This window comes from Colletotrichum costaricense, assembly GCF_030867565.1.
Source record: "Colletotrichum costaricense strain IMI 309622 chromosome Unknown Scaffold_9.1, whole genome shotgun sequence".
Taxonomy (NCBI): Eukaryota; Fungi; Ascomycota; class Sordariomycetes; order Glomerellales; family Glomerellaceae; genus Colletotrichum; species Colletotrichum costaricense.
In genome coordinates, this window is record NW_026848238.1 from 2,255,073 (window position 1) to 2,278,159 (window position 23,087).

At 54.6% G+C, this 23,087-nt stretch overlaps 10 protein-coding genes across 10 annotated transcripts; 3 read left to right on the forward strand and 7 right to left on the reverse strand.

Annotated features, from left to right (window-relative positions):
• Positions 1–217: 217 nt before the first annotated feature.
• On the reverse strand, positions 218–670 carry CCOS01_09565 (uncharacterized protein; the record flags this gene model as incomplete). Its single annotated transcript, XM_060457723.1, has 1 exon — positions 218–670. One exon carries the CDS (start codon positions 668–670, stop codon positions 218–220), a length of 453 nt encoding a protein of 150 aa, XP_060312423.1.
• Positions 623–778, forward strand: CCOS01_09566 (uncharacterized protein; the record flags this gene model as incomplete). Its single annotated transcript, XM_060457724.1, has 1 exon — positions 623–778. The coding sequence occupies one exon, from the start codon at positions 623–625 to the stop codon at positions 776–778; it is 156 nt and encodes a 51-aa protein (XP_060312424.1).
• A 122-nt stretch (positions 779–900) lies between these two features.
• On the forward strand, positions 901–1,827 carry CCOS01_09567 (RNA recognition domain-containing protein; the record flags this gene model as incomplete). Its single annotated transcript, XM_060457725.1, has 2 exons — positions 901–980; positions 1,071–1,827. The coding sequence occupies 2 exons, from the start codon at positions 901–903 to the stop codon at positions 1,825–1,827; spliced, it is 837 nt and encodes a 278-aa protein (XP_060312425.1).
• Positions 1,828–2,463: 636 nt separating this feature from the next.
• CCOS01_09568 (uncharacterized protein) lies at positions 2,464–2,743 on the reverse strand (the record flags this gene model as incomplete). The annotated part of the gene is made up of 2 exons (XM_060457726.1): positions 2,464–2,532; positions 2,615–2,743. The coding sequence occupies 2 exons, from the start codon at positions 2,741–2,743 to the stop codon at positions 2,464–2,466; spliced, it is 198 nt and encodes a 65-aa protein (XP_060312426.1).
• A 2,739-nt stretch (positions 2,744–5,482) lies between these two features.
• CCOS01_09569 (LEA domain-containing protein) lies at positions 5,483–9,583 on the reverse strand (the record flags this gene model as incomplete). Its single annotated transcript, XM_060457727.1, has 3 exons — positions 5,483–5,782; positions 5,845–9,458; positions 9,511–9,583. The coding sequence occupies 3 exons, from the start codon at positions 9,581–9,583 to the stop codon at positions 5,483–5,485; spliced, it is 3,987 nt and encodes a 1,328-aa protein (XP_060312427.1).
• A 1,024-nt stretch (positions 9,584–10,607) lies between these two features.
• On the reverse strand, positions 10,608–12,738 carry CCOS01_09570 (uncharacterized protein; the record flags this gene model as incomplete). The annotated part of the gene is made up of 3 exons (XM_060457728.1): positions 10,608–11,852; positions 11,976–12,184; positions 12,684–12,738. The coding sequence occupies 3 exons, from the start codon at positions 12,736–12,738 to the stop codon at positions 10,608–10,610; spliced, it is 1,509 nt and encodes a 502-aa protein (XP_060312428.1).
• Positions 12,739–15,033: 2,295 nt separating this feature from the next.
• Positions 15,034–15,393, reverse strand: CCOS01_09571 (uncharacterized protein; the record flags this gene model as incomplete). The annotated part of the gene is made up of 1 exon (XM_060457729.1): positions 15,034–15,393. One exon carries the CDS (start codon positions 15,391–15,393, stop codon positions 15,034–15,036), a length of 360 nt encoding a protein of 119 aa, XP_060312429.1.
• A 922-nt stretch (positions 15,394–16,315) lies between these two features.
• Positions 16,316–17,196, reverse strand: CCOS01_09572 (uncharacterized protein; the record flags this gene model as incomplete). Its single annotated transcript, XM_060457730.1, has 2 exons — positions 16,316–16,729; positions 17,017–17,196. The coding sequence occupies 2 exons, from the start codon at positions 17,194–17,196 to the stop codon at positions 16,316–16,318; spliced, it is 594 nt and encodes a 197-aa protein (XP_060312430.1).
• A 2,231-nt stretch (positions 17,197–19,427) lies between these two features.
• On the forward strand, positions 19,428–20,546 carry CCOS01_09573 (uncharacterized protein; the record flags this gene model as incomplete). The annotated part of the gene is made up of 2 exons (XM_060457731.1): positions 19,428–19,463; positions 19,533–20,546. The coding sequence occupies 2 exons, from the start codon at positions 19,428–19,430 to the stop codon at positions 20,544–20,546; spliced, it is 1,050 nt and encodes a 349-aa protein (XP_060312431.1).
• A 1,586-nt stretch (positions 20,547–22,132) lies between these two features.
• On the reverse strand, positions 22,133–22,744 carry CCOS01_09574 (uncharacterized protein; the record flags this gene model as incomplete). The annotated part of the gene is made up of 1 exon (XM_060457732.1): positions 22,133–22,744. The coding sequence occupies one exon, from the start codon at positions 22,742–22,744 to the stop codon at positions 22,133–22,135; it is 612 nt and encodes a 203-aa protein (XP_060312432.1).
• Positions 22,745–23,087: the final 343 nt, after the last annotated feature.

Below are 23,087 nucleotides of genomic sequence, written 5' to 3' on the forward strand. Positions count from 1 at the left end.
AGTCGCGTCGTATCCGTACCGAAGAGCGTCATCTACCTTAGTCCCTTGTGTTTTCGTTGGGGAATCTGTGTCGCTCAGAATGGGATGAAGGGAGGATGTCAGGGTCGTCTGATGTTCTGGAGCCTTCCAGTAGGTGGGATGATTGGAGAAGAAGCATGTGAAGGTATCTCAGCTGCAAGATTGGGTGGGAGAGATACGTGGCTGGAGTGTGGCTCTGTCAGCGGGGCTTCCTTCCATGCTGCTGGTTGGAGCACAGCCACAGTTCTCCCCACTCCTGGCACGAGCTCTTCAAATCCGCAGGCGATGACGTTTGGACCTCGCCCCCTCCTGGTCCACTTTCCCCCTCTGATGATGGAAGCTGGCACTGGGCCCAGACTGGCCCCTGCTCCTTGCTTGCCGCTCTGGCTCCTGCACTTGCTTCCTCGATGCCCAGCCAGACAGGGCAGCTACCACCGGGTAGCCCCTCTTTCACTCTCTCAACAGGGCCCCTGCTCTTTGTGGTGCCCAGCATCGTCACCAGCTGGAGGCCGCCCCTTCTGTCCCTGAGTCTGGGCTGGCATGTCGGGACGTGGATGGCTGCTCTTTCGTCGCCTGCCTTGGCTAAAAGGTAAAGCGCGTTCTCATGACCCTTCGTCTGATCATCATAGGTACTCGCCTCCAACATTCCCATCCAGACACGTTCAGCTTTTACATAAAACCCATCATCCACACGATTTCGAGCCACGTTCTTCCTGCTCGATTCATTTTCTGCTTTTCCCCAGATACCCCTCCAACTTGAGAGACAACGTACATAACCGCCCTTGATACCCCATCCAGTCTCCAGTTACCCCTCACAAAACTCCCTCCTACAACACTTCTCACAACACTCTCAATAACTTCAAACGCCAAACAACCGCAATCATGTCAAACACCACCGTTCACGTTAAGAACATCGCTTCGGCGACCGAGGACAAGGAGATCAAGGACTTCTTTAGTTTCTGGTAAGTTCAATCCTGTCGTCTCTTCCATGGCCTGATACCCACCCCTGTTTTTACCGCAGCTCCAATTGAACAACTGCTGACATTTTGCAGCGGCAAGATCACCAACATTGAGGTTACTCCCGCCGGCGAGACCAAGGATGCTGCCGTCACTTTCGAGAAGGAGACTGCTGCCAAGACGGCTCTTCTCCTGAACAACACTCAGCTCGGCACCTCTCACATCACCGTCACCAGCGCTGGGGGCGACCCTACCGATGATGCTCCTCACCACAAGGAGAACGCCGACCGCGACTCGGACGACATCACACAAGAAGAGAAGCCTCGTTCTCGCATCTTTGCCGAGTACCTTGCTCAAGGATATGTTGTCGGCGATGCCGCCCTGCAGCGCGCCATCGAGCTCGACAGCCAGCACGGTGTCTCCAACCGCTTCTTGACCACCCTCCAAGGTCTTGACTCCAAGTACCACGCAACCGACCGTGCCAAGGCTACGGACCAGTCCTACGGCATCACTGCCAAGGCCCAGGGCATCTTTGGCGGTCTCAGCTCGTACTTTGAGAAGGCCACCAGCACGCCCACTGGCAAGAAGATTGTTGGTTTCTACGAGACCGGCTCCAGACAGGTGCAGGACATTCACACCGAGGCCCGTCGCCTTGCCGACCTCAAGAAGGAGGAGCACGGCGGCAGCGCCTACAAGGCCTCCGGTCTCGAGAGATTCCTCGGCAAGGAGAAGGCTGCCCCCGCTGCCACTGGCGAGACCATCGGCACTCAATCTCCCATCCAACCCGACCCCACGACAGCTGTTCCTCTATCTAAGCCGTCGGCCGCCACCGACGAGAAGACTCCCTTGTAAAAGAGTGATGAGAACTGGTTTGCAAAAGGTTTCGAAGGCAGGCGTTGGCTGGGTTCATTAAGCACAAACGTTTCATGATTGCGACGCGTGTGATTTCCCTTGGCACTTAGGTAGTTATGACTTTGAATGCAAATCAAAGCATCGAGCATTTGTCCAACTCGCTGGACTTTAAAATCTGACGTGACTGCATTGGCCTGGCTGTGTGTATTGCCCTTCTGAATCATGCCGGTGATTCCGTCCTTGATTCGTGAAAGGTGAGTTCATCGTGTTTGGATTAATATGGATGACGAGAAACCTTACAATTTTGGACGCTTTGGGCCATGGTGGTTGGCAAACTTTTGCAAAATAATCGTTGGGCGATTGACACCGTAGTCGAGATGGTGTAGGATAAGTCAGACTGGCTCGATTCCGGCGGTGCCATTTCCTACGCCACATGCTACGCACATCATGACTAGGCAGGACATGATGATCTTTGGAATTCACGGCAAAGTGGACGATGGTGGTTTCAGATGCTTCTCGAGCAGTTTAGGTAATTAGAATACAGCCTCACACACTATCGCAGTATGCAATGTCATTGCCTCATGTTCCCAACGCCTTTTTGTACAAATGCCACTAACGACGCTTATGCCCGTTTCTTTACTGAGTCTTGGAGAACTTCTCCTTGAGGGCGTCATCGAGGGGTCCCTTGGGGTTGGACTCTAGCTTCTGTGATGAGGGGAGATCCGGTTAGACTCTGAACACGTATCGCGGACTGGCTATAATTGATAATGAGGGATGGGAAACGTACATCGAGAGACTCCTTGTTGGTCTGTTCCTTGTTGGAGGCGTTGTCGGTTCCCTTGCCTGAGGCGGGGGGGTCTTGTTGCTGGGCGCCGGTTTGGCGTTCAGGCTCGGGGGATTGACGTCCTTCAGGCATTTTGAGTGATTGTGTAAGGTGGGAGTTTGGTTTGAGGTGACTGAATAGTTTAGTTGTCACGGAATGGGTTGGTCGTGTGGTGGTTTATGAGGCTGGTGGATGAAGAAGAGAGACACGTTTAGGAATGGAGAGACATGGATTAAATACGAAGGCTAAGGCAGGTAGCTCACGGCTTATGCTAGGACGGACGGAATACTCCTGTGGTACATCATTCTACATCACGTTTACGATATCCATCCAGACGAGGAAAGAGGGGCCAGAGGCCGGTCCAGTCTCAGTATGGAGGGGCTCTTGCGTCAATGGAGGGGCGTTGCACGGAGGCGCTTCTCTGACCTCTACCTACCTTGTGCTCTTCGGTGAGGTAGAGAGAAGGGCGCTCTTTGAGTGGTGGGACATGGTCGAATGAGGGGGGATTAGCAGCTGGTTGCTGATTGCGGCGGTTGACATGTTGATGCCGTCATGCGGCATGCGAGTGGTGGTGCGCTGGTGGTTGGATGAAAGGTGACGGGCAGGTGCTTGGAGCTCGAGGGGCGGCGTTGGGTTTGACGTCACCTTCCATTTGTTGAGGATGAGGAGGGAAAGCTCGCTCGATTCGATGGCTTGCTTTATCGATAAAGCTGTCCAGGCTGAGGTGTCTTATCCGTTATCTTATCTAATCTACCAGCAAGCATTGTCAAAGTTTGATGGGTCCGGATAGTGAGCGGGAATATCGCCGAGCTCGGCGGGAATCCAAAAGACGGAGCGCAGGAGCTGCAAGGGGGACGACAGCGGAGGGCCCGCTGAAGAATGTCGCTAGGAGAGTAGCCGACCGGAGCGGACGCCTTCCGGTACTGGGCTAGGGACCTAGAGGTGCGTGTCGCGGTAGCTTGCATCGCAGGTGACGCCTGTCATCGCGGTCGACTGATGGTAAGATCGTTCTCGTGAGTCTCGTCTCTCATATTCTGTCCCATCGGTGGGGTCGGATCGTCTTCGCTGTGAGATTAAAAGGTACGGAAAAAGCAAAGTCGTGGTTCCTCTGCAAATTGTCGGAAAATAGGATGTCTCATGTTTCCGCCTCAGACACATCCTGAGTCGAATCAAATATCAGTCGGAGGAGTAGCTGCCTGCCGTGTGGTGCCGTGTGTGGTGCCGTGTCTTCATACGGGGATCCAAAGTTCGTGGACTATGGGACTTTGGTATAGTATCCGTTCGTCGATGCCGGTCTGTAGCCGGTCGAATGTTGACTGTGTTGTAACTCGAGCGGTGCAGCCAAAACAATTCGATAATTCCCATGTTGTGATGCAGTGGGGCGCGCCAAGTGATTATGGTCGTCCCATCCCCAACGCTCCCGCATATCCAGATGAACACGGAGAGAAATGCTGCCCTGAATGTTGCGAGGAGTGCGAGGGTGCCATGGTTAATTAATAGAAACCTGCCCCTTCCAGGCCCTCCAGGCTTCACCACGCGGCCTGGAGCATCGCAAAAAACAGGCTTCAGCCCTTCGGCACGATATTAAGGGAGCATTGGGGCATTTCGGGGTCCCTGTTTTTGGGCGTTATGGACAAGGGAAGCAATAGTAAGAAAAAGTCTAAATCGCGGGGCACACCACCCGAACGGGCAAAACAGGCACATCGTTGATGGTAATCATGGCAGAAGGACGGGCTTGCTTGTCTGTTTGGAACTCGGGGATATTGGAAATGCGACTATTGGTGATTTACTCAGGCTTAGGAAGCACGAAAGTGGTGTCATGTCTCACTGCCTCGGCCGAGCGGTTTTGAAGCCCATGAGATGGCCCGTGGATGATGGCGGATCGGCTTGCAATGTTTCGATCCACGAACAAACGGGGGGCTACTAGTAAACACGGCACATGCACGGGATTCAAGGGATGACAGGACGGGAAGCCACATGGACAACACACGGATGGGGCAAGCTGCAATAAAAAGTTGGCTAAGAACAAGCGGCAGATGCCAAACGGACAATAAGACGAGCGAAGAAGGAAGCGACGAGTTGACGATCATCAACGACGAGTCCGTAACTGGGAAGGCGGCTCTTGCTTGCCTTGTCGAATTGGGAAAGGAGCGGGTTTGTCTCGCGGCAGGTGCTCCAAGCTAAGACCAGAAACAGCCGAAAGAGGGAAGGCAAAGCCCACCTCAGACTCAGACTCCAGAGTGTAAAGGGAGGAAAGGGCAGGTTGGGGGTGATGGAGTCATTGGGATCAACAACAATGGGTGGTCCCTGCCTCAAGTGTCTTGTGCCTTGTACCTTAAGTCGCACTTCCACCGGGAAGGTTGCGCCTCGCACCTGCCCACCTGCCACACGACCTTTGTTTGTTTGACGAAGGAAGGCACAAGGTGCGACCCCGTCGGAAGGAAAACTCTACCTTTTTTTTTTTTTGACTTCACTCCCTCACGATTGTTTCTCTTATCCCAACACACCCAAACAGCTTTTTTTCCGATTCAGCGATTCAGCCAAGCTTAAGCCGTAGCTTGCTTCACGATAGCAACATACGATCACGAAGAAACACTAGAATCAACAAGCATGAACAACAAATAACTAGAAAGGCCGTACAAATTGGTCGCTAAGACTACTAAACACCATTGCTATTCTTACAAGACCGGATCCAAACATTTTTGCTAGAAAGCCCCGAAATGCCGTACAAATGACACGCCAAAGAAATTACACGTCCGTAAATCATCGTCAAAACAGTATCCGATAGATCCAACGCGCGAAGACAACAAATCATGCAATCATTACATGCGCTTATTTCTTCTTGCCGCCACCAAGAGCCTTGGTCAAGCTGCCGAGGCCGAGGCCATCCAGCAGGCGGTTGAGACCGAGGGTTCCGAGCAGACCATCGACAATCTTGCCGAGGCCGAGACCGTTGAGAAGACGACCAACCAGGTTCAGGACACCAGTCAGCAAAAGACCGACGGCAGCCAGAATCTGGAACAAAGGCTCGGTGAGAAGTCCCCAGAGAGGGTTGAGCTCGGCCTTTGCCTTGGGAAGGTCCTCAAGCTTGCGCTTGGCACCTTCGACGGTTTCGGTGATGGTACCGGTCAACTGTCATCAACGTTAGCATGTATTCAAGGTCATGATGATATTCGTATCAGGATTAATCTCACCTCCTTAAGGACCTCAGCGAGGTGGTGTTCCTCGGGAGTAGCCTCACGAGTCTGGGCCTTGGCCTTGGCGTTCTGCTGGATGCGTCCATCGGGATCCAAGGCACGAACGCTGCCGTTCAACTCAGTCAAGAGCTTGCCACCCTCCTCAATGAGAGGCTTGACATCCTTGACCAGCTGCTCCTCGTCACGCTCCTCCTTGGGCTGACGCTCAGCGGCCTCAATCTTCTGCGTAATCATCTTGCAGATGGGACGGAGACGATCCAAGCCCTGCTCAATCAAGCCACCGAGGTTCTTGGCCAACTTGCGGTCGGCCTCAGCCTCGATGCGAGCCTGCTTCTCCTCCTCGGTCTCCTCGGGAGTCTCCTCCTCCTCGACGATATCCTCGACGAGGGTGACGTGTCCGACGACACGGTCCTTGGAGTCGACAACGTCATTATCGCTGTTGACCTCCTTGCCGGAGCAAATGGTGACCTCGCCAGTGGTAAGTCTGCCGATGATGTTTCCATCTTCGTCGCAGACCTCACCGTTCTTGTTGACCTTGCGGCCCTCCATAGGTCCCTTCTTCTGAGGAAGATCGGAGATGGCAGTAACATGACCAACAACGCGGTCCTTGGAGTCAACAACATCATTGTCCTCGTTGACCTTTTTGCCGGCGCAGATGCTGAGCTCACCGCTGGTAAGCTTACCAAGAGTCTCGCCATTGTCGCTGACGACGAAACCTTCCTTGTTGACAACCTTGCCTTCCATGGGGCCCTTGGGCTCAGGAATGTCCTCGAGAAGCTCGACATGACCGACGACACGTCCCTTGGAATCAACAACATCGTTGTCCTCGTTGACGGGCTTGCCGGCGCAGGCCTTAATCTCACCAGAGGTGAGCTTGCCAATCACGTCGCCATCCTCATCAACAACCTCGCCGCTGCGGTTAACCTTGCGGCCTTCCATAGGTCCCTTCTGTCTCTCGGGAGCAGCCTCGGGCTCCCAGCGCTCAGCTTTGCCGAGCAGGTTGCCATTGCGGTCGAGAATATCACCATCTTCGTCGATGGGGCGGCCGAAGAGAACCTTGGCGTCACCCTGGACAAGACGACCGACAATATCTCCAGAGGGAGTGACAATGGTGCCGTCCTTGGCGACAGTGCAGCCAGGGAGCTCAGCGAAGGGACCCTCCTTGGATCCCTCTCGGTCACCCTCAGCGACAAGCTCAGCTCTTCCGATGATGTCACCGGACTCGCTGCGGACGTTTCCTTCCTTGTCGCACATGCGACCGATCAGGCGCTTGATGTCACCCTCGACAATGCGGCCATAGATGGTGCCGTCCTTGTCGACGACATTGCCAGCCTTGTTGACACGCTTGCCAGCGAGGGCAGAGTTGTCAACAGGTGCCTCCGGTTCAGGCTCAGGCTCAGACTCGGGTTCCCAACGCTCGGCCTTGCCAATGGCATTGCCGCTCTTGTCAAGAATGTCACCGTCGTCGTCAACCTTCTTGCCCTTGAGCTTCTTCGGGTCACCCTCGATGACACGACCGACGATGTCGCCCTCAAAGAGAACGTGTCCGTTGGACTCGACGGTTGCGCCAGGGAAGTCCTCGAAGGGAGCAGGCTCGCTAAGCTCCTCACGCTCAGTCTCGGGAATGGGCTCGGCCTTGCCAATAACCTTGCCGCTGTCGTTCCAGATCTCACCGAGCTCGTTGGCCTTGCGACCAACCAAGTGCTTGAGGATACCGGAGACGATGCGACCGACGGCCTCACCCTTGTCGTTGACGAGGTTGCCAGCCTTATTGACCTTGGCACCCTTTAGGATGGAGAAGTCAATGGTGTCCTTGAGAAGCTCCTCAGCAACCTCAGACTTGAGCTCGGCCTTGCCAATGATGCTGCCGCGCTCGTTGACAATGTTGCCCTCGGCATCGAGGGTCATGCCAACAAGTTCCTCCGGGTTACCCTCGGCGATGCGACCGATGGAAACATCGTCGAAAACGACCCTTCCCTCCTCGTCAACCTGGGCGCCAGGGAACTTCTCAAATGGCTGGAGAAGCTTGTCGCCGGCAACAGAGACGGTGCGCTGGTCTTCGGGAATGGCAGAGCGGATGGTGCTGAGGACGCTCTTGATATCATCCTTGATGGTAGACTTGGGAGCAGACTCAGAAGCAGCGGTGACGTCAATGTCAGGGACATCGCCAGTCTTCGCAGTAGCGGTCTCGGCGACATCTTCGATACCCTCCACACCGGAGTCCACACCCTCGTCGATGGCCTCAAAGCCCTCGCCCTCAACACCCTCAGTGACGCCCTCGGTCTTGGGGAACTCGCCAGTCTGAGCATCCTCGGGAACCTCGGATTGCTCCTCGGGGTTCTGCTGGTTCGCCCAGTCCTCAGTGGCATCGGATTCACGAGCAGTCTCGGCACCGGACTTGGCGTCCTCAACCTGAGAGGCTAGATCCGAAGGAAGCTTGGAAACAAGGTCGGTGGGAAGCTTGGACTGAGCGTCGAATGGAATCTGCGATACGGGGATGTCGGCAGTCTGGACATCTTCCGGAAGCTCACTCTTCAGACCGTCGGGAATCTGCGAGACGGGAATGTCGAGGGTAGCAATGTCATCCGGAACACGGGACTGAGCATCAGTCTGCGCAGTGCCAGCCTTCTCAGTCGCGTCGTCCTTGACGGTCTCAGCACCCTCTGTCGCCTCTTCGATGGGCTCAGCGTCGACCTCTTGCAAATCACTCTTGCCGTCGATTGTCGACTGTTCTGTGAGGTCTGTCTTGGCGCCTTGGGAATCTTCAGTCTCTGTTTGGGTGTTCTCTCCGCCGGTTGTGAGCTTACCATCAGCGTCAACGTCGGGTTGCGACTTTTCGACGTCCTGGAGATCGATTGGGGCAACCTCTGATGTTGTCTCGTTGTTCTCGAAGAGGTTCTGCTTCGCGTTCTCGGTCAAGGAGGCCTTGTCATCTGCCTCCTCCTTCTGCTCAGCAAGAAGCTGGGTGAGCTTCTCATCCTTGTCGGTGACAGACTGGTCGCGGTTCAATGGCTCGGTGCCACCGAGGACGCCGCCAAGAGGGCCGCCACTTTGGCTCTGGCCCAAAACACCTCCAAGCAGGCCGCCGAGGGCGTTGTCTGAAGATGTGCCCTTCTCGGACTGACCGCCGAGAGCTCCGGTAACGTTGCCCAGAGTATTACCGACAAGGCCGCCTTGGGAACCCTTCTCATCTTGACCACCACCAAGGACGCCGCCGAGCACACCGCCCTGGCCTTCGCCCAGACCAATACCCTTGGTCAGGTCGCCGACAAGTGGTAATGTGCGGTTGACAGTCTGAACAGTGCCGTCGACAGTGTCGACGATGCCCTTGACGCCCTTGGTGGCGCCCATGATGCTGAAGCCACCGCCCTCCTTGGTCTCACCACCTTCCGTCAACTCGCCGAGGGGAAGAGCCTTGCCGATAACGCCGCCGTCCTTGCCGATGATATCGCCTGTTGCGGTAACGACGTTGCCTACAAGCTCTCCGGCCTCGCCTTCTGTGACCTTGCCGACAGTCTTGCCGGTCTCGTCTACCACCTCACCGGTCTTGCCAATGACACCGGCAACGAGGTTGTCGCCATGGTCTTGGATATCTTGCTCGACCGAGTATGCTACGAAGGGTCAGTGTTCGACTCATCATGAGTCGTGTGTAAGTGAACTCACTGGACTTCTGCTCCTCACCCTTTCCCCAACCACCGGGCATGCTGCTGCCTGACTTGGATGCAGCTCCGACCATATTGTTTGTCTTCTTATTGTTTCTTTCTTGTTGTTCTTGTTCGTGTCTTGATAAAAATTCGTTGTACTCAGCGCTAACAGGGTATCTTAGAAAATGTAGCTGTTCATGAGATGATTGCATTGAATTGGGAGAGGAAAGTCAAAATCCGATGCAAAGACCTGCCGGTCAGACGTCTTATACCTCAAATCCTCCAACGCAAATCAAGTTTCCAGCTGAACGTCGGCTCCCAATCTTACGTCAAGGGGAGCTCAAGCTCGAGGAGCTTCCCTCGTCCATCGAAGCTCTGGCCCTTGCTCGCGCCACAGGGTGACTTCATGGGGGGAGGGATGGCCAGCTTGCCAGTCGCCCATCATGACGCAAAGCCACACCTCGTCCGAGCCCTTGGACGGCTGGATCCCAGCTATCATGACGCAACCTTACTTGAGAAGGGGAGATGCACCTTGGGGTATGGTGTGACAGTCAGCCAGCCTGGGGAATTACCATTGGTTTCCTGATCGATCGACGGCCACCTTTCTTGGAGACGCTCAGTTGGTGTGGCTAGTGCTTCCCGGGGGTCTCCCTGCCCTGCATCATTCATTCGTCAGTTCCTCCACACACAGTCCCCCCGGTCACTTCCAACAACTTTCTTTTCCAAAATGCGGATTGCGAAGTTCATGAAGGCTGGACTCGCATGCACAGCGGACGTCATGACGCTGTTCGAAACACGAAAAATCAACTACTATTCGTCACGCTCTGCAAGTTCCCAAATCACCATCCGCGTCTATGCGCCCGCAAGCATCCGAAAGTCTCGCCCTTGTTCTCCTTTTCAGCCTCACACATCGGGCCAGGTAATGGGTCTCGAAGCCACAAGTTTGTGCAAACGGTTCGTTGCCAAGTTCTGTCTGGATGGCAACTACGATTCAAACCCTGGCCTATGTCCATCTCACTACCGTCTGAACGCCGCCGCATGCTAGTATCTACCGCTGGTTCCAGAACTCCTGAAGATCAACAACCCATCCAAAATACGTAAATCCCATTACATGGCTCATCTGGTTCCTATATGGATATTGGGATTCCCACCACCGTGAAATACAGTTGGGATCTTGATGATGAGCTGAATACCATCATTGGTTGACTTGACGTCCATGAATATCTCGGACGGGCTGGGAGTATCAGCTGATGGCTTAGACTGTCGATGAGCAGTACATTGAGGGCAGCTAGTATGCGTGTCGGGCATGTAACCGGGTCGAGGATTGCTGGACTGGTTTGAGCTACTCGACTGGCCTGTCTGCTGAACAGACTTTGCCAGAGGAGCGCCGTCAAAATGACCGACGACATTGTTATGCTTGTCGAGGATGTTCCCCAAGTGGTCCACCTTCAGTCCGTCTCCCATGCCTTCAATGGGCTTAGGAGACGGAGGCGTTGGTGGAATGGTATCGTTCTCCGCTACGTAACCGACCACCTCGCCGTCTTCGCTGAAGATCTCGCCCGTTACTGAGACTGGTCGTCCGATCATGGACGGCAGGTCACCTTCCACACGTCCAAGCACTTGACCATTCCAGTCCAAAATGTTTCCAAACTCATCAACGTACTTGCCATCCAGACCTTGCGCTAGCTCAGCAAGGTTTGGGGGTAACCTAAGGTCTGAAGACAGAGGTGTGACCTTTGGGATCGCGATCGGGGCATTCTTTTCTTGTGGCTTCGGGGTGTTGCCTTGCGACGATGATTTGGCATCTTGCGAGCCCTCGTCTATGCCATTGTCTGTGGTCTCGGTTGTCGGCGGTGTTGATGCCTCGGGACCCGTTTGGTATTGTGTAGACGATGGCCTCATTGGGATAGGTATCTCCCGCGAGCCCTGCAGGTGGACAGGCCCGCCTTGCTCTGGTTGTGGGGTGCTCGTGTAGCTAACCTGTCGATGAGGATACTCCGGAGGATTGGTTTCATGGAATGGCGCCGGCGAGGAAGCTGCCCGCGACTGGGAGTTCAGACGAGGCAGAGGCGGGCGTGAGAAGGTGGCTTTGGGCGCCTCTTCCACCCCAGCCTGTCCATCCTCGACCTCGACAACCTCATACTCATCGTGCCGGGAAGTATGATCATGATCGCTGGCTCCAGCCGCAGGTCGTGGCTCGGTATGGTGCATAGTGTGCGACGAGGATTCCGGGCGCGCAGGTACGGGACTTTGCATAGATTGCTGTGCAGGCGGCTTCGAGGCAGGGCTGTCGGGTTCGTCGCGGAGAGTTTGGAGTGGAGTCTGCTGAGCAGGAGCGGACGCCGTCATCATTGGATGATTCTGTGGGAGAAGAAGGATGTTCCGCGTCAGCTAGGCCTTGCTTTCAAAGAGAGGGGAAAGGGGAGGGAAGGGAAGCGAGGCCAGGACCGCCAGCTGTAAAGGAATGGAGAGCCGGCAACCCACCTGAGGATCGATCGACCGACCTGCTTGCTTGCTTGCTTCAGAGAGTCTGGGCGGCGATTGAGAGAGAAAGTGAGGTGTGAGGAGGGACGGTGTTCGGTGTTGCTGTCGAGTGCGCGTGAGTGCGTTTCTCTCGGTGCACCCCTTGGTCGATACACGCGGGCAGAGGTTTTCTGATTGCTCGCGGGGCGCGGGCAGCGGTTCTGCAAGGCCTGCAAGGCAGAAGGGGGTTGGCTGAGTCGTTGTGACGTCAGGTCAACGATGAGATCGAGAGTGGATTCTGTCTTGTGTCTGCCGAGACTGGCAACTGGGGCAACCTTGGGGTTCCAGAACTGGCGAACGGGGCGACGGTTCACGTTGACTCCTTGCCAGGCTTGCTGTGCAAGGATGGGACTGTTCAAGGACTTGTCGAACCGAGATCTGTTGACTCCACAGTGTCTCCAGATACACGCAAATGTCTCCACCGGGTACTTCGGAAACGGCATGCAAAGAAGCACGAGAGGAAGGGATCGTTGGCGGGTGGTGAAGATGGCAGAATGGGAACGAGGCAAGACTCCGAAGATGGCGCCGGAAGAGCACTGAGATTGGAAGCAAAAGGTCCAACAAGGTCTGGAAAAGCCTGTTTTCCTTCGAAACACGAACGACTGTGCGAACGGCCGTGGTGCTGAATGGTTAGGCTGGCGCCTGAGCTACTGTACGGACGGAACGCACGGCTAGCCGTCAACTGTTGCTGAAGAGCACGGTGAGTGAGCATGAGCCTGGACATTCATACACGTGCGTCGACGCTATCTCAGCTGGGTTGATGGCAGTCCGGGGGTACTCAGTTGACCCATAGGAAGCTTCGAGCTTACCGACCACACACCGACCACAGACTCTGGAAAAGGCTCTTGACATTGACCCAGCCGAAACACTCAGAGTTCAGATGTGGCTCATGATTGTTCAAAGGGCACTTGATGGGAGGAATCAGCTTCATCAGAAGCTCGGGTTGGTCCTCATGCCCGAACAGCTTCAGCAGACCTTCAGAGACGTCTCGAGTTTGTCAATGGACGAAGGCCGCGTGCCATCAACGCCACAACCGACACAGGCTGGCGAAGGATGATCTCGATGGCAGCCTGAAGAGGCAATGAGACGCAAAGAGGCGAAGAAAAAGAAAGCCGACGAGAGTCCAGACCGTTGGAAATGAGACGGAGGCAGTACGATCGGCGCGATACGTTTATCGGCAGGTGGCTTGACGATTGAGACTGGTGAAGATCGCTTGACTGACATTTTCACAGCGACCAGGACGACGTTGAACGTGAGTGGCTGATGCTCCCACCCGATGCGCCGGGATGCGACGCAAAAATTCCCGTTCAGCCACGGTTACCCTGCACGTCTAGCGTTTTTCGACCGTCTCCGTACGATTGCGAGTGTCTCCGCCACACAGGGTCGAGACGGTACTGTGGATACCGTTTACCGGGCCTTCTTACGGATATGAGGTGGGGAGACTTTGAGAGGGGAGCAAGGGGGGGCCGTTCCACCGTTACATTTGGCGGCGGGCGACCAAAAAAGACGACTCACTCACACACCAACTCAATCCTGGGCCTGAGTTACATCGCATCATGTGGCTGCTTCGCTGCGGCAACATTGGACGGACAGGGAGGGCCGAAGCCGCTCTGTGGCTTGACCATTGACATCGGCCGGCCAAACTCTAAGGTTCTTTCTTCCTTTTTCCCTCTATCTCCATGTCTCGGTGAGCACTTTTGACGACGCGAAATGAAGTCAGGATCCCAGCATGATCCCGTCAGGACATTGAAATTTTGAATGCGTTGTCTCTGGGCAGAATAAACTAACGCTAGTTAAGCCCAGGAGCAACGACGCATGGAAAGCAAGGCACAACGAGTATTGTCTGCAGTAGTCTCTGGCGCCGTCGCTTTCCAGCTGCGTATCCAGCCACTTCTTCCAGGTCCTCCAGCCGACACTCCCACGCCTTCGTAATTCGCTCCCGATGACACTAGCCTCTGGAAGGAATGGGCAACCACACTGTTGACTGTGCTGGTTGGGTGGGTGGAGAGCACCCCACCGTCGCATTGGAGATTTGCCCCGTCACCGAGATCAACGGCGCCAGGCGTGAAGCGTGAAACAGACGGAGGCTAGTGGAAATTGGCGCTACGAACGGTTGCTGGCCACCGTCTCCGCCCCTTGGCATGCTTGACGGCGGATGTCACAACACATGGCTCTGCCTGTTTTTTCGACGCTACTCCACACGAGCTTGGCACTTAGCGGGTGGCTGAGGGCATTGATGGTGTGCTGAAACCAACGACACGCGCTAAGTCTGTCAACAGAGTTGATTCGCAGTTCTATGGAGGCTTGGGATCATTGGCGTTCTATGGCCCTGTAGGATATGTCCATCGAGTATGAGCGGAGTGTCAGCATACTGAGATTGAGTGAGGGAAGGTGAGGGAAGGTGAGGGCGCGTGTGTGGGAACTTGTCACCGATGGCTGCAGCATATCATCATTTGATTGGTCTTGGTCAAGTATCATTCGTTAAAAGAAACTGTTCAGAATGCTTTGGCTAACGTCGAATAGGATACCCATAAAACTTCCCGAAATAGCGTCCGTATCTCATGATGTCGATGATGCACAAATCCTTCATAATACACGCGGCAGATGGATCCCGATATCCCATCCGTCCACCAACTCCTCGAACCCTTGCTGGCCCAACCGTTTCTTTTTACGGTTGGGCTGTAAAAGCGGGCGACAAAAAAAGAAACCCACACATTCCATCAGACTGGGTCGAAAAGCATTTCGCCCACTGTTCAGACCCGCGACTCCGTGTTGTAAAGAAATTCGACGATAAGAATGTCGTTTTAAGATTGGTCCCTGTGGAAAACGTCTCTCAGTTCCTGATTAAAAGACGAGGTAAAGCCCATTAGCCCATCTTGAACTTGGCTACAAGCTACTAACTAGCCCGTGCTTGCCTGCGAATAAGAAGCGAGGACGAATCGGAGCTCTACCTAGCGCAGACAAGAGGGAGGGCCGTAACTGTGGAGGGTGAGGGGGAAGATAGAGAAATGAGTGGTACTTACAAGAGAGCCAGCTCGAGGTCACCGTGAATACGTGCCTTCAGCGTGATCTCAATGTCGAGGTTGAGATCAAGACGCAACCGAAGCGTGTCGCTCTTGTCACCACCACCGCCGCCTTGCTGTTGCAACGCACCACCAGCAACGTTGCCTAGTGTGTTCTGCACGCCGTTGGTCACGCCGCCAACATCACCAATGCCACCGAGGTTGTCGAGAGGGCCACTTGATTGCTGCTGGCGTCTCTGCATCTGCCTGCGTTGCGGGCGCTGACGGCGCTGAGGCTTCTGCTGCTCGCTGGGTGCTTCCGAGGTCTCATCTTCGGAGGCGTACTTAGTGTTGTTCTTCTCGCGGGGGGAGGCCATTGTGACTGATGAGTTTGATGAAGTTGATGGTTCAAAGACGGGCGAATGGACTTTCCTTGGTGTGAAGGAAGGGAGAACTGATATTAAGGGCTTTTTGTCTACCGGTAAGTTTGGAGTGTCTCTTCAAAGTCTGATTCTGTTCATCGACTCTGGATGAGGACGCAACATATAAGTGATTCCGGACAGTATCCGGAAGGGGTCAAAACAGGATGTAAAAGCTTACACCCTTTCCAGCTGATGAGATCATGTTGGACCCTGGGGCATCCAGGATTCCCATCTCTCACTGCTCTCACCCCTTCTAGATTTGCGTCACACCACTCGACTCTCTCGATGTTCTGGACCGAAATGACGTTGAAGAGGGCCAAGCGGCATGCGTGCGGAGGGGAGGGGGGGCGGATTCACTGGGGCCGCTGGGGCATTGGTCTTGTCTCATGCTCGATGCGTCCCCGATCTGCCTATGCCGTCGAGGAGGAAGCGCGGCCAACCCAGCCCAACACATCCCGGCGCTCCCAAAAAACACCAAAGAGGTCGAGATGGTGTCTGCCATCCCTGTTCCTTTTCGGATTCAACGCGCACCTTTCGCTGGCTTGCACCCAATCATGCATTATCAGACTCGCACCACGGACTTGCGATCACTGGTGCCGCCAATGCAGGCATGACGCAGCATTACTCTATTCCTGCAACTAAACAAGCTTCTTGTAAGTTGGTTTGAGCTTGCAAGCTTGCTGAATGCTATGCACTGACGATGTACGGGCTCACGGGTTACAGATGCCAACTATTCCTATCCTTGCAAGCTGCAGAACGCCTAGAGACCTGTTCTATTTGCACGTTCCCCCCAAAGCTCCGAGACTCCTGGATTCCCCCCGGATTATTCCAAAATTTGACACACACTGAGTTTATCCTTCTCGATGATCTGGCTCGCCTATCCTTTCACGTAGGCGCTTTCAATGCCTAGCGCCATCTGCCGCCTGAGAGCTATCTCCATACAGTCCTCGGGATCATAGCCCTCCCGCAACCGCCCATCCGGATCCCAATATGCAGCCCACCTGCCGTCCTCCTCCAGTACGGCTACGAAGCCGAGCCCGCTTCCTCTGAGTGAGAGATACCTCTCATCGTCAGTCCAGCCCCAAGGTCCTATAACATGGCCTAGGGTATCTTTGCGGCCCCCGTGGCGGAGTGCTCTGCTGTCAGCGTCGACGTAAATCCAGTTCAACATGGGCGGGTCTTCCGCTATTGTTGATACCAAGGCGCGCATTGGTGGTTCGCTGGGGTAGTTGAAGTAATACCCTGAAAACTTGTGCCCTGGAGCCGGTGCCAGACTATGACTTATCCATATCTGCGGGGGAGGATGTGCGTGTTAGCCCAACTGAGATGCGTCGCAAGGTTTCCAAGTTGGCGAGGGAGCTAGTGTAAGTCAAAACACGCGGCGAGGTTGGCCGAGTGGGTGTGCCAACCCTCGCAAAGGGTAACGGGGAAAAGAGAAAAGCAAGGAAAAAGAGAAGAGCATGCAGATGTCTGCAGACGCGGGAACGGGGGTCGATGGGTGATCGAGAGGGAAGTGAGAGGGAGTTTGAAGGGCGTTGGATGTGGGCTGTTGGCTGTTGGTTTGTGGGCTTTGCTCACCTTGTTGTCAACAACGATACATGGACACTCTTCTTGCTTGCCGTCAATGGTCATTGTCGCCGTAAGGCTGAACTTGGCCTGTTCTTTGGCAGCGGCATTCTGCTTCTTCTGAGCGCTTACGGCCTGACCAGTGCCGATGACTGTGGGTATGGCGGCGATGGCGAGCAGACCGATAACCATGTTTCGAACTTGTTTTCCGAGGCAGGCGACTAATAATACAGGAAGGGTAAAGTGGGAATCAAGGGACGAAAATCCGGGCGAGTGACTGTGGGCGGTGGGAGACGTTGGCCTTTTCGAGTGAGAGTGGGCACAGGGACGAGCTCAAGTGAGTTGAAGTCGAGGGAGTCAAAGTTCTTTGGAGCCTCGCCGTTGCCTGTTCACAACTCGAGGTCTGCTTCGTGTCGCGTCGGGACTCGGAAACGTCAAGTTGGCCCAAGCCGTGGGGTCAAACCGGTGCGAGCGTGTGTATGGATCAACGGATTTGCAATGATCGTTGGGACGTGGTTCGGGGCCGAGTTACTCTCTTTGCTGCTGGAGTCCTGAAGATCGATACCGGAATGTCACTGTCTCAGAGGGCTTCCGAGGGACCTTCTTTGATGGATTCTCAGAAGAAACAGGTTTACGGGGTATGTTCTATGGGGTTCGTGTGGTCATCATATCGAAAGGCTCATGCACGCCCTGTGCCTCGCGTCTCTTCTCCTCCCCGCGGCGAGGAGTGGCTGGCAGGCGTGGCAGGTCTGGGCTGGCTGGTCTAGCGGTCACGGCACGGTACGGTCAGGCATCGAATATCCCTCTCCTTCTCCTCTCTCAGGCTCTCTCTCACTCTTCTTCACAAAAGTCTGCGGGCCACATGCACCCGGCGCCTGGACGAGAAGAGAAGTGGAAGTCATTCTGGATCGAGATGCCCGTTTCGGGTACCCCTGTCTGGGGTCAGCCCACACCCAATGCTCACGTTTGGTGTGGTCCACAATATGCATGTCTAGACCGTTCGCTGTTCTCTGCATACTCCATTTCTTTTTTTGCGGTTCGATACTTTGATACATTTTACGAATCCTCTTTATAGTGCAATACATTCACACCCCATCGACGTCATTCTTTCGAGAGGATTACACTCGGGCTTAGTCTGCTTTGACTTCAGATCCCTCCCCATCCTTCACTCACGCTAGGTTCATAGACTTTTCCAAACATGATCGACCGGGGTAGCTCCCGAAGCTCTTTGCTCGCAACGCAGCAGAGTGCTGAGTTTCGACCAACCACGGCTCAAGCACGCATTTCGGGTCCCAGCCCGTCGACGTCACTCTCTCAATCCTCATTCTGTTTTGTTGGTCCTCTCGCATAGTTGGTGCTTGTCTACCGTTATTGCTAGACTGCTTTATCGCCTTATGCCAAAGGACCTCTTACACGCCCCCTCTCTTCTTGTGTCTAGGGACCCTGTCGATCGGGAAGGACGGGCTGGCTGCAGTTTAAGTCGCCTACCTGCCTGCTCGCTGCTCTTCCCGTACCAGGTGCCAGCATACGGTGAGCTTCACCACAGGTGAGGGAGTTCGGACAGCCGCTACTCCCCCTAAGCAGAAGAACAAAAATCTTGATTCTCATCCAAAACCTGTATCGAATGTGATATCACAGCGGCGGGTCCAAGTCTATACACGTGTTTGTCAGGAGGTACACGTCCCTCCCCTTGTACCGTTTCCCCAGTATTATCTGCCAACAGTGACATTCTCCCCTCGGAAGTCAGAGGGCATTCTGGGTCTCACGAAAGGTCCAGACCTCATTCGATTGTAACCCGTTGCCTCTCTCGAGTCTCACTCCCACCCGCCCATGCCACTTTTTTTTCTTTGACCAACTTTTTGCTGGGTCCCCTTCTTTTGTGCCAACGCTGCCTGTTCACCGGGTCCTCCTTTCCCCCCCATCCCCGTGTATGGAGTAGGTAGTGCGTAGGTGTGTAAGCCCGTGGTTCCCATATTCACACCCTATTGCGTCACAAGAGACGAAGATCCGGATTGCGGTTCAGCCTCGCTGTCCAGTGTCCCTGTGTCCCTGTGCAGGAATTCCTGTTTGATGGCATTGAGGGGGGAGGGGTGTGAGGTAATGATGCTGTTAATTCTCATGGCATCCGATTTCACTTATACCAACCTGTGTACCTAGCTTTCCCCCAATCCTCTTAGATGACCTTTTTTTCTTTCCAATTTTGAAAAAGATTCCCATATTCATTGAACAAACTCACTCTGATCTCTTTTCACTTTATTGGAAGGGGGGAGATATCTAAACACATTGAGCTAAACGCCTACTACACCGCGACCACCAAACTCAACTCATACCCCATTTGAATAGCTTCACTCGAGAAATCTCACTGAAAGGGCAATTGAGAGGTTCTCATTTCCACATATCAATAAACCACCCCCGTCAGATTAATGGACTCGGACACAATGGCCAGAAACAAGAACAAGGTAAGTTTCACTCACCACAACACGTTCACTGTAGATATAAGTCACGGTGTTAATGGCGAGTTTCTCTAGAAGGGCCAAGGCCAAGGCGTCGCCGGCAACCAGAACCAGCCGGGCAATAGCAGCAAGCCCGAGGAGACGAAGCCTGAGGAGCAGCAGCAGTCTTCCCTAGACCAAAAGACGGAAGAGCAGAAGCCCGAAGGTACCACACCGGTCGGGGAGTTCGGTAACCCCGCAGAAGGCGAGGGTGCCCCCACCACCGATGAGAAGAAGGCCGAAGATAGCAAGCCGGAAGACGCGGCTGCCAAGACGGACGACAAGACACAACAAGAAGATGAGAAGAAGCCCGGCGACGACGTGAAGCCCGAAGATGCTGCCGCCGGCGCCGACACCCAGTCAAAAGACAAGAAGCCCGAGACGGAAGAGCAAAAGCCCGTTGGCCAAGAGACCACGGACAAGAAGCAGGCCTCATCAAACCAGGCCGGCGTCGAAGACGAAGCGGAGCCAGAGTCCGTTGTCGACAACGACAAGAAGCCCGCCGCAGGAGGCAAGGAGCAGGAGCAAGCAGAGCCCGCAAAGGTACGCTCCCGCGACTCTGGCCGCACAGAACGAGAAGCTGACCTCGAGGAGCCCACTGAACTCCAAGACGGCGAGGAAGAGTACGCCGAGGGCGAGGAAGGTGAGGGCGAGTACTACGACGACGACGAGGAGTTTGAAGAAGGCGAGGATGGCGAGGTCTACGACGACGACGAGTACTACTCTGGCGACTCGCAAGACGAAGGCGAGTACGACGATGACGAGGACTACGACTCCCAAGAGGAGGAAGAGGACGATGGCGGCAACTACACGACCGCGCAAAAGGGCGGCAATCAGAATCAGCAGATGATGCAGCGCCAGCGCCAGCAGCAGATGCAGCAGCAGCAACAACAGCAGATGATGATGCAGCAACAGCAGCAGCAGCAGATGCAGGGCGGCGGCGGCGGCGCGGGCAAGAACCCGCTCAAGCTGAGGCTTGACCTGAACTTGGATATTGAGATTACGCTCAAAGCCAAGATCCACGGTGATTTGACGCTGGCATTGCTGTGAGTATTCCCTCTTTTCCTCTCTGTTCACGGTTGATTATGTCTTTTCTCCGGATCTTTTTCCCTCTCTTCTTGTTGGTCAATGCTTTGTTACCCCAAATCAGCAGTGGTGTCCGCGATTCAGATTTTCTGCATTTGGTGCCCACTGCGCTTCTACCTGCTGTCGAACTCTGTCATGTAATGCCATCACCGTTTTCCGTGTGGGGACCGATTATCGGGCCTCGCTGGGGGGCAGTGTTCGCAGCGGCGAGTCAGCCAGAATACTTCTCAAGTCCAGTCTCCGTTGTTTTTCTTTTGTCTTTTTGACGAGAGCTGGCAAACTGTGGGAGAGGATAGGAAACGGTTGTTCCCTATCCTACACACAAACACCTCCACAATTCTTCTGGGCCGAGGTCGGTGGTGCATCTCGGCAGGCGAGGCAGCAGCACGAAAGTTCGTGCGCAGTCCGTCGACCGTTTTTCCGATGCGGCATCCGTGTACCCCTCGGCCATCAGACCCGAGCGAAAGCGGTTTAGGAGAGACTGACCGCGACGGTTTCTCCCTAGATCAATGTAAAAAAGCATGTCGACAACCACCACAGACCCGAAATCAACAAGGGCCGCTCAACGCTCTGGGCATTCTCTTTACGTCATCTTTGCGTTCGAAAAAGATTCGAATTCCTTGTCCACAAGGCTAACTGCATAGCGACATGATGTAGAGATGGGTAATCGCGTCTACCACGACAAGCACTCCCCCTGCTCTTCGACAGCGGAAGCGGGAGTGTCCAGCATCGAAATCAGTCATTACGATCGAAATGTTTCAACATACCACAAATCTTAACGGCATAAAGGCGAAAAGCTTTCTGCAGAGAGGGAGAGGCGTAAGCGGGTATAGGATTTTTTGTTAACGAGTTTTCTTTGTTCATTCTTACAGAACGCGAGACCGCTTCGTGCGTGTTTGCTTGCTAGTCTCCGTTTAGAAGACGGTGTTATGCTCGGATGGGGAAGTTTGTCGGTGTGCCAATACGTCCCACAGCGAATCGAGCTTGTCAGACTTAGCGGCGGATACGATCTGGTCCCCAGTGTAATTTTAGCCGCCGAAATGAGATTTTTATGAACCCACTTTGACGGGTGTTCGTCGTCTTCTATTCTCCACATTCGATGAGCTAGTCCAACTTTCCGAAAGTGTAGATTGCTGGAACTTCCATTGCGGAATCCAGCGGATGACCTGAGAGTTTGTACCGTCCGTTAGGTTCTGGTTCACGACTCCGTCAAGTTTCAAACAGTGAAGTGTGCTATTACTCTGAGTATCGTGAACGGTGAAGATTGTCTTGACTAGCAGGGGCCGTGGGCCAATACGGCGACCTGCATTCTGGCGAGTCTCGTATCATGCCCGTGGACGAATATGCGAGGATTCGCACCCGTCGGCCGTGGTGAGAGGGTCAGTTACCGGTGAATATCTTCAAGGTGTGGCTGGTGTGGTCCCGGTCAATATGCGGTGCTCGTACCCGATGCGTGCGCTCCCGCATCATCGACATCACGAGGATGGCAAACCGCGCCTGCCCAAAGCCCATTCACGTTACCCGATCCGCGAGGTTGGCCGAGTGCAGCATCACAATGCAGTAAGAGTGAAGTGCCAATGCGGTCGAGGTCCAATGATGAAACATTTCAGCCTCATCAGGTGTCCACCGGGCAGAAGCAGGTGCAGGGGATAAAACCTGTTTTTTGCGAGTTCCTCACGATGTTGACAGCGGGCGATCGCAGGCCACCCCCTCCCAGGCTCCCCAGGGGAACGGAAGAGGCACCGCGGCTGGGCCAGAAGGACGGTACTCATGTACTCAACGGATGACCCGCAATGATCTAGACCGATGGCAGAGATTCTGCTCCATATTTTTGAGTCGTGTCCCGTACCGCTTTTCGCCGCCGCCGCGTCGTATCCGCGGGATCGATCATATTTGGGCACGTTATGGCGGGAAGCCAAGCTTGGCGGGAAGAGTGGTCGTCGGGTGGGTGCAGTTCCAAAAGGCAAGAACGGTTGGTAGAGTCTGTTCGGACGACGTCTGGTAAGAAAACCGTGCCAGAATAATGGGATTGTGTGACCGGTCAAAGTCGCAAGCGTTGAGCGACTTTGATTAGCGTTGTGTGTCCGCCGTTGCACAAACGCTGTCGTTAACCGACCTCCTTTCCGACTGAAGCGAAAGAAGCTGCCCAGAGGTGAGATCATCGCTGGAGCTATGACCAAACTGCCCGCTCGAACTGGACAATGAGTGACGGGGGAGAGATTGCGCTTGGGAGGGGGAAGCTCTGTTGACAGGGGACGCGTGGCATACCCGAGACGTCCGGAGGAAAAGCGCCGAAGGTGAATAGCACCTCTTTACATGGTCGTCCAACCATCCTGCCGTCTGTGCCGTCGTCAGGGGGTGAGAACGGAGTCGCAAGGGGCGCTTGGCCCATACAACGTCAGGAGCGGGGCAGCTGCGGGGAAGAGTGTGGCGCCGACGCTAGGAAGGCAGCCACATTTGGCAAAACGGCGGGTGATCTGCGAGAAAACGGTGGAAAACACTCCG